Source organism: Berghia stephanieae, chromosome 15 (genome assembly GCF_034508935.2).
Source record: "Berghia stephanieae isolate SIO BIC M18660-M18661 chromosome 15, UCSD_Bste_1.3, whole genome shotgun sequence".
Lineage (NCBI taxonomy): Eukaryota > Metazoa > Mollusca > Gastropoda > Nudibranchia > Aeolidiidae > Berghia > Berghia stephanieae.
In genome coordinates this window covers 5,405,047-5,415,046 of record NC_088374.1, presented here as the reverse complement: position 1 = coordinate 5,415,046, position 10,000 = coordinate 5,405,047, and the positions used below count along the sequence as shown (strand labels likewise).

General features: G+C 34.9%; 1 protein-coding gene across 4 annotated transcripts in view; it reads right to left on the bottom strand.

Moving 5' to 3' along the window:
* Positions 1-10,000, bottom strand: part of LOC144960490 (caveolin-3-like) — a 21,931-nt gene that overhangs the window by 11,017 nt on the left and 914 nt on the right. For 2 of the 4 annotated variants that reach the window (XM_078893644.1, XM_078893645.1), the window contains exon 2: positions 8,736-9,139. In XM_078893644.1, coding sequence (XP_078749770.1) covers positions 8,736-8,825 — 90 coding nt within the window. In that variant the 5' untranslated portion in view covers positions 8,826-9,139. The remainder of the gene's footprint in view (positions 1-8,735; positions 9,140-10,000) is intronic. The other 2 variants (XM_078893646.1, XM_078893647.1) reach the window with 2 other exon arrangements.

The following is a 10,000-nucleotide window of genomic DNA, read 5'->3' as shown; positions in this document are numbered from 1 at the left end:
TAGAGATATGAATATTTTACGTAACTTATGATAGTATGTCAGGTTCGTAAGTTTACGTTTCCAGGCAGTTGATGGGCTTGGATGATCTATTCCTCTGATAACAGGATCGGACTCGTAAAATTCCACTTCCAGGCAATTGGTAAGAGGTTATAGTGTAGTACAGCGGGCTTGGGTTTGATCCTTGAAGATTATACAATCAAAGTTAAAAGCTCCGGCGTCTTAATGGTGTAGATATAATATCTACAAAGTCCCAAAAGATAAAAATCTTCCAGTATATATATAGGAATAGAGTGACTGGCCGTCCGGCATAGATTGTGGAGAGAAAGTGAGTGTAGAGTGTTAGACCTATCAGCTTTTATAATAAGTGGCTACGTGACAGAATGTAGAACGAAACGTATTCACTAATTAGAAATTAATTCGAGGGAAGGCTATAAAAGGAAAGACGATCTAATATTAGAAGGTAAAGTTTATCTAAGCCTACCGAAATATAACTGGGGTGAGATGAATTCAGTTCTTAATAAAATAAAATTTAATAAGATAATTGTGAACAATCTTTACTGTGACACCCCCCACCCACGTTTAAAATATACTCTTTAACCATTATGGGAAAGATAGATTTTACAAACGGAAGTAAATTTACTATCATGATACTCTAGCATTAATCCATTGTTATGATTTGTGCTACAATTAAATTATTTATTAACTAGACATGGAAATGTTTATATTAACGTAGGTATATGAATGGGTGACAATAACAATGAAAGATTGTGATTACAAATCATTGTGATGAACAACATGATGGCAATGTGATTACAAATCATTGTGATAAACAATAGTGATGGCAATGAAGCATGATTTAAGTCGATGATATGAAGGTAATTTACTGAATGAAATGAATGAAAATGTAAATGGAATATTGACATTTCAATTATTAATCATAAATGAGTGAAAATTCATAACAATAATAGTAAAGAGAATATTTCCCAAATCATGAATGGGTATGGTATTATATATCCAAACAATACTCAATGTTACATTAAGTTGGGTCATCATGTTTACAAATAAAATTATCGAAATTGTGCGTTCTGATTTGGCATAATTTGCGAGGTAACTAACAGTATGCATGGGAGGTTAAGTTATACCCTTCTCACGTGTTTACACTAATCGAGAAAGTAGGTCGGCGTGAATATTTTCACAGCCTGGTATGTGAGAGATACTGAAAGTGTAATTTTGCAAAAATAGACTCCACCTTAGTACTCTACTATTATTCATTTTGTTATTTCTTATGTACGTGAGTGGTTTATGGTCCGTTTCGACCACAAACTCTTTTAGCAGTAGATATCTGCTGAATGTCTTTAAAGCAAAGACGATGGCTAGTCCTTCACGCTCTATTACAGAGTATCGTGATTCTCTGTCCAATAATTTTCTGCTTGCATATAAGCAAGGCATTAGAGTTCCCTCATGCTCCTGTAATAGTACACCTGCGATGCCCTTATCAGACGCGTCAGTTCTTACAACAAATTCTTTTGATATGTCGGGTAATTTAAGAATTGGTTCTGAACAGAGTAATGCCTTTAATTGGTTAAAGCTATTCTGACACACTTCTGTCCAAACAATTTTGTTCGGTGACCCATTCTTTGTCAGATTTGTTAGCGGTGTCGCGATGTGCGCGAAGTTGTAAATGTATTTCCTGTAAAAATTTAGGAGCCCAAGTACTTTGCGTACTTCTTTTTTTGTCTTAGGTGGTTGCAATTGTGCGATTTTTGTTTGTTTTTCTGTCTCGGGTGTCTGTGTCCCATGACCAACGGTATGACCGAGAAAATCAATTTTGTAAAATGCAATGCTTGTTTTTGACGGTTTTGTTGTTAAAGAATTACGTTTTAATGCTTCAAGCACTAATTCTAAGGTTGTCATGTGATCAGTCCATGAGTTTGAGAAAATACATGCGTCGTCGAAGTATGAGAGTGTAGACGGGATGTCTTTTAATAACATACGCATCATTCTTTGGAATGTCGATGCGGCTGTCGATAATCCAAATGGCATATAGTTAAATTCTAACAATCCTAATGGTGATTGAAATGCTGTGTATTTCTTACATGATTCTTTCAGTGGAATCTGCCAGTAACCTCTAGAAAGATCACATTTTGTCATGTATTTTGCTTGAGATAAGGCAGCAAATAAATTCTCTTGATTTGGTATTGGTTCTGCATCAAACACTGTTGCTTCATTTAATTTGCGAAAGTCGATACATAGCCTTATCGATCCGTCTTTCTTTTTCACTACTACTATTGGTGATGAGTATGGGCTTGAAGAATATCTAACTATTCCTGTATCTAGCATATCCTTAACTTCCTTTTCAACTTGTTCTCGTGCGTGAAATGGAATAGGATAGTTTTTCACGTTGATAGGGGTAGATGTGGTTAACTTTATGTCGTGTTCCACTAATGTTGTATGTCCGGGTGCGTCTGTAAAGACTGACTGGTACTTTTCTAATAATGACCTGATTTCTCGTTTCTGACATTCGTTTAGTTGAGGATTGATTGTGACGTCATTAATTGTACTATTTTTAGGGTTACCGTGTTGTGGGGTGTGTTGTAGTTCGACATCATCGCTGTGAGTTTCGATGATTAATCCTACATTTGCAGCTTCAACATGGTTAAATATTGGTTGTGATAATCTGTCTCTATCGAAATATTTTTTTAGCATGTTTGCATGGAATGTTTTTGTTGTGTTGTTAATTTGAATCTCGTAATTAACACCAGATCGTACTGCTAATACCTTGAATGGTCCTTTCCATGTAGCTAAAAGTTTACTCGAGTCATCGGGTAAGAGTATTAGTACTTTGTCACCAATCTCAAATTTTCTTGACTTGCTTTTGCGATCAGAGTATTCCTTGTATTTCTCTGCTTTTTTAGTGACGGATTCCTGTGCTAGCTTACATGTGTCCTCTATTCTGTCTTTCAGGTTTCTTACATATTCGTAAGCAAACATAATTTCGTTATTGTCCTCCTCATTCCCTTTACAAATGTCGGCTACTATATTGATCGGGCCGCGAGGTGATCGTCCATACATCAACTCAAATGGGGAGTAGCCTGTAGATTCTTGGGGTATTTCTCTATATGCAAATAGGATTGCTGGTAAGTATCTGTCCCAATCATCTGGTTTTTCTGCTGACACTTTTCTTAACATATTCTTTAGAGTGCCATTAAATCTTTCACAAAGACCATTTGCTTGGGGGTGGTAGGGAGTTGTGAATGAGTGTTGGATTCCCATGAGTTTCATGGTTTCATGCATCATATGTGATGTAAATTGGGGTCCATTGTCCGACAGTATCTCATTTGGTATGCCTATTCTGGTAAAAATTGTCATCAATGCTTCAGCTATGTGATCCGATGTAGTTGATTTCAATGCTATCGCTTCTGGCCACCTGGTTGCGTAATCGACTAGTGTTAGTATGTGTGTATGGTTTCTATCTGATTTTGTTAAAGGGCCTATAATGTCAATTGCAACTTTTTGAAAAACTTTTTCAATAACTGGGGTTGTCTCTAATGGCAATTTCGGTATTCTGCCTTTTGCGACTCTTCTTTGGCATGTGTCACACGATTTCACATATTCTCGGACGTCTTTAGTAATTCCAGGCCATGTGAAATTCTCGGATATTCTCTTCAATGTGGAAGAGCTCCCAAGATGTCCAGAAGTTATTGAATCGTGCGCTATTCCAAGGATTTTGTTTCTGTAAATACTCGGCGTGACCAGTTGTTTAGCTATTTTGTTTCTTTTCCTATGTAACCTGAACAGAATATCTTTTTCAATGATGTATTCAACTTTTGATTTCGTCCCTTTGTTTGCGATATTGAAATATGATGTTAAAGTCGGGTCCTGTTTCTGTTCTTCAATGAACGTGTTCCTGTCAAATTGTTGTGGTTCTAGAGAAATAGTCATTGGCTTCTCTGTTGTCTTAGTCATCTTTCTTGTTTCTGCTAGACAAGCTGTTTCTTGGGTTAATGACCATTCCTTTACATCTGTTGGGTTGTCTTTAAGACCTTTTATATTGCCAACAATAACATCAGCGACGGGGTTGGGAAGTATACAGCATTCCACTATTCCTGTATAGTATGGGGTTTCTATGTACACGTTAGCTGTTTCAAAGGTTTCGACTGTGCCACTGAATGTGATGCATTGTACCGTTTTTCCAGTTTTGTCTTCGTCATTGATCAAAGATGCTTTTATTCCTACTGTACTGCATCCTGTGTCTCTCAATATTTTGCAATCAGTTCCATTAGCTTTGCCTTCACAAAAAAATAGCGATCCTGATTTGTGAGTTTGTGTTAAAAGTGACATACCTTTCACGCAATACACATTTATATTTTCTCCTGACATTATTCGTGTCTGATTATTTACACTGGTTTGGAGTGATGCATTTGCAGTTTCTTTCGGATATCCCACGATTTTGTAACATTTGTCTGCTGTGTGGCCTTTCATTCCACAATATTGACATTTAATTATAGGTTTGTTGGTTTTCTTATACTCAGTATTATTGTCAGTGCTATTTCTTGTTTTGTTTTGATAGGGTCGGCTATGGTCTCTATTGAACTGTTTGTTCCATGGTTTGTTACTATGATCATCTTGTTTCACTTGCGTGTTCCGAGTGATTGATCGGCTCGTTCTATTTGAGTACTGAACTTTAGGTGTACCTGGACTCTGAGCAGCGGCAGCGTAGTATGGTTCCTTCAATGTTCTGCTAAGGGGTGTCAATGGATGTGCGCTGTTAAAGTTTTCTGCGTAGATTTTTAATTTGTCCAAGTTTTCTGGCTTTCTCTCTTTAAAGAATGCGACTAAATCTGGGTTGCAAGCTTGATAGATTCGATTCTTCAGCGTGAGATAGTAAAGGCCTGCAAAGTCGTCTTGTTTTACGTTTGCCAACTCAAGCCACCGATTTAGAAATTGAGTAATTCGGTTCACGAATGTATTAAAGTCTTCTCCACTTTCCGGTTTTGCAGTGTGAAACCTTTCCTGGTAACCATCTTCCGTTAATCTAAATCTTTTTAGTAGAGTGTCTTTAATTTTACCATAGTCATCTGCATCTTCAGTTGTTAAGGTATAGAAAACTTTTAGCGGTTCTCCAGATAAGCAGTTAATCAAGGCTGTGGCCCATTTGCTTTCTGGCCAACGATAACCTTTAGCCTGAACTTCGAATCGGTGTAAGAAGGATTCTAGACAGTCTGAGCGTTCATCGTATGTTGGCATGCGTGGAAGTTTCACGAAAAATTCATCACTATTATTATGTTTTCTTTCATGACCGGTTTTTGTTTTTTCAATTTCCAGCATCATTTGGGTCCTTTTGGTTTCTTCTTCTGCTAAAGCTATTTGTCTTTTTAGTTCCCTTTCTTGGACTCTTTCTTCTCGTTCTTCTCTACGTATTCTTTCTTCGTGTTCTTTTTCTTCTCTACGAATTCTTTCTTCGTGTTCTTTTTCTTCTCTACGAATTCTTTCTTCATTTTCTTCTCTACGAATTCTTTCTTCATTTTCTTCTCTACGAATTCTTTCTTCATTTTCTTCTCTACGAATTCTTTCTTCATTTTCTTCTCTACGAATTCTTTCTTCGTGTTCTTTTTCTTCTTTACGAATTCTTTCTTCATTTTCTTATCTACGAATTCTTTCTTCATGTTCTTTTTCTTCTTTTACTTTCTCTTCGCACCATGAAAATATTCTTTCCTGGGGTATTTCTAAGTCCTTTGCGAGACTTAAGTATCTTTTATATGCTTCCATGTTGCAATAAATTAGTTACGATGTTTTATATATATTATATTGACAGGATACTGTTACTGACTGTTTTATTTATTTACACTTACTGGAATGAACTGTTCTATTTTTAGAAATCTCTCTCTCTTATTTCAACTTATTATGTATGTTGAATTTGATGCCTTTTATCGTTATATCTTATAAAGCAATGTGTCAATACAATGCGGAGTTATTATGACTTGTGTCAATAACAATGTGTCAATCGCGTGTACTCTAAACTATGTTACTACGAAAAATGTATCACCAATGTGTGTGACTCGTCGTTAGTTTGTGTACAATTATTCGCAATGACGCTAATATACTAGAGTGTGATAACAATAATAGGATGCCAAAATAATCCCAAGTTATCTATCACTAAATATAACACGACGGCTAGTAGACTCCTTTTATTATTATTTAGTTTTTAAAGACTCACTTTTCAGAACATAATATATAAGTGGTTTTCGGTAACAGTAATATGCCAAAAATGCATTTAAAACAAATCACTATGCAAAACAAATCACGATGTCTATAGTTACTATGTGATGCCAACTCATGTAAAAGAGAATAATGAAGGATATATTTACCAACTCAGTTCGTGGCTGGGACCTCTCTCTTGTTCAATGGTTGTTCAACAATTGTAATTAGGCATTGAAGAGTGTTTAACAGTGATGTCTGAAATACAAAACAATAAAATATCGTAAGATTTACAATAGTTATAAAATGTGTTCACAACACTGAGTGATTGGATGATAGGTGAATGAATCGTTATGGAATGTAAACATATTGAAAACAATTCATGAATGAGGCAAACAACAAAATGAAATGTGTGATATAATAACAAAGTGGACAAGGAATGAATGAATGAATGAAAAACTGAGTGAATAGATGAATGAATGAATGGATAATGTATGAATGAAAAAATGAAGGGAGGAATAAATGTATGAATGATTGGATAAATGAGTGAATAAACGAATGAATGGATGAATGAATGAATGAATAAATAAATGAATGAACAATGAATGAATGAATAATTTATAAGTGAATAAATGAATGAAGGAATGAATCAATAAAATGCTATTCAATTTGAATGAAAGAATGAATGGATAAATTGCTATTCCATTTAAATGAAGAAATGAAAAAGAAAAAAAAATTAATCCTGTAAATAGGGAGTTCAATTAAAATATGATCAAGTGGGGCAATTAAGAGTTTTACAATTTAAACTTTAAAGTTAGATGAAATAGATATAAGTAACTAAATAAATTCAATTCTTTATATGTGTCCCCTCCAAAATCTCATGGTCTCAAGTGAGTAAAGAGCTACTCGACTATGCATAAAGATATATGTAGAATGAGGCCCCAGAATTTACTAGTTACTATAAATGAAAAACAATTAACGATTTGTTTACAATGAAATAAAAATAATGATGAAATTTAATTAAAAGAGATAAACAGTGATCGTGGCAGTTACAAATAGAGATATGAATATTTTACGTAACTTATGATAGTATGTCAGGTTCGTAAGTTTACGTTTCCAGGCAGTTGATGGGCTTGGATGATCTATTCCTCTGATAACAGGATCGGACTCGTAAAATTCCACTTCCAGGCAATTGGTAAGAGGTTATAGTGTAGTACAGCGGGCTTGGGTTTGATCCTTGAAGATTATACAATCAAAGTTAAAAGCTCCGGCGTCTTAATGGTGTAGATATAATATCTACAAAGTCCCAAAAGATAAAAATCTTCCAGTATATATATAGGAATAGAGTGACTGGCCGTCCGGCATAGATTGTGGAGAGAAAGTGAGTGTAGAGTGTTAGACCTATCAGCTTTTATAATAAGTGGCTACGTGACAGAATGTAGAACGAAAAGTATTCACTAATTAGAAATTAATTCGAGGGAAGGCTATAAAAGGAAAGACGATCTAATATTAGAAGGTAAAGTTTATCTAAGCCTACCGAAATATAACTGGAGTGAGATGAATTCAGTTCTTAATAAAATAAAATTTAATAAGATAATTGTGAACAATCTTTACTGTGACAATAATAATAATAATAATAATAATAATAATAATAATAATAATAATAATAATAATAATAATAATAATAATAATAATAATAATAATAATAATAATAATAATAATAATAATAATAATAATAATAATAATAATAATAATTTCCCCCATGGGATGAATAATGGGAATTTTGTTCAATTATTAATTTTTTTAATTTTTTTTTATTTATCTATTTATTTAATTATTAGTTCATTGATTTATTAATTTATTTCATTTTATTTATTTATAAGTTGCTTTTTTTAAACAACGTGTTTTACGAGACATGACGCTTGTAAGGCGATATGTGCAGCTATGTTTTCTATTGGTATGCCATTCGCTTTTGGATCGGGAGGTCCTGGGTTCAAGCCTCCGTCGACGCATAGTTGAGGGCTTTTTGCTTACATTCTCTCACCGTACTCGTAAAATGAGTATCTGGTTGTTAAGGCCGTTAATAGTGTTGTCTCTGTCGGAAAAAAATTGTAATATCGCCTAACAGGCGCCATATCTCGTTCCACATGTTACGTGTTGCTGTTGGTCAGGGAACGCATGTAAAGAGCTTTGAGCACGTTTAGTGGATATTGCCCTGTATAAAAGCTCAACAACAGCAGTAGCAGCAGCACCACCACCATCATCATCATCATCATCATCATCATCATCATCATCATCATCATCATCATCATCATCATCATCATCATCATCATCATCATCATCATCAACAACAACAACAACAACAACAACAACAACAACAACAACAACATCATCATCATCAACAACACAACAACAACAACATCAAAAAACAACAACAACAACAATGACAACAACAACAACAACAACAACCACAACAACAACAACAACAACAACAACAACAACAACAACAACAACCACAACAACACCCACTACAATACCTTAACATGACTGTTGACCTCATAGGGGTCCCTGTTTTTCATATCCTGTTTTGGATCGGGTGAACAGAAATCTGCCATTTTGTCTGTCATGCCTCAGAACGTCTTCAAGAAAATAGATCTCCACTGAACAGAATCACCTCTGTCAAACCACGAGTCCAAAAACAAGTCAACCCAAATGTTCAATCTGCACAAGTACAAGTTGGAAAATATGGAACAGTTTACCAGATTCTGATGTGAATGCAAAAACCCTAAATAGCTTCAAGAGCAGACTTGGCAAATTTTGGTCTGACCAAAATGTTTTGTACAATTATAAACGCACTTTAGATTGTAAAACCGGAAGAAACTTATATCACAAAGACGATGAAGAAATAGAGTCTGGCGAAGAGGACCTATAAGGACCTGTGCTGGAAACAATCCATAAGTAAGTAAGTTTATCCAATTTTATCACAGTTGTAACGATTAAAAATGTGACCCTTCGCCCCCAAAACGGTATAAAGTCGGGATGGTTAAGATGTTGAAAATTGAATTTATAGCCAGAAATATCAGACTTGTGTTGAGTTTGTATGTTTAATAAAGGAGAATGGATACCATATTTTAGGGTGCTAATGCCAACAATTAATATTTTTGATCAGTTTAACATTAAATTCGGCTTTTCAGCATATGCTTCGTTCCGACATAATACCGTTTTGAGACGTTGGGTCACAAAAGGGGATCACAAGTCAAACCAGATCTGAAGTCCAAGCTTGCCGCACTTCCAGGATTCTCTCAGTCAGCCTCACATTTATTACGTCATATCAGGCTATACACTTTTAATTCACTCAATCCTAGAGATTTTTGATACTTTTCAAAACTGGAAAAAATGTATTAAAAATGAGCATGTGCATAGATAGTAGTTTTATTCAACTACCATTAACATGTAAAAATTAAAAACATTAGCTTTGATACTTCGTCTATAGTTTGTCTCAGAAAAATGGAATATATTGGCATGGGGGTAAAAGTAACCCCGGGTAAACTACGGATATAGTCGGTGTTAGGGTTGAGTGAGTTAAGGTAACACAAATTAAGAAATTAAGGAGCAGGCACCGGTGTAAGATACAGAATCGAACAAGAGTGTCTGGAAGGTGCCAGACAAAACAAGCAAGAAAAAAAAAAGAAAAAAATCCATTCCCCAAAAAAATCAGTCAATCTCGACTGAGGATCGAACCTGAGACTGTCTGATTACCCCTGTCGAGGTAGACTGATTTTTTGGGATGTTTTTCTTTCTT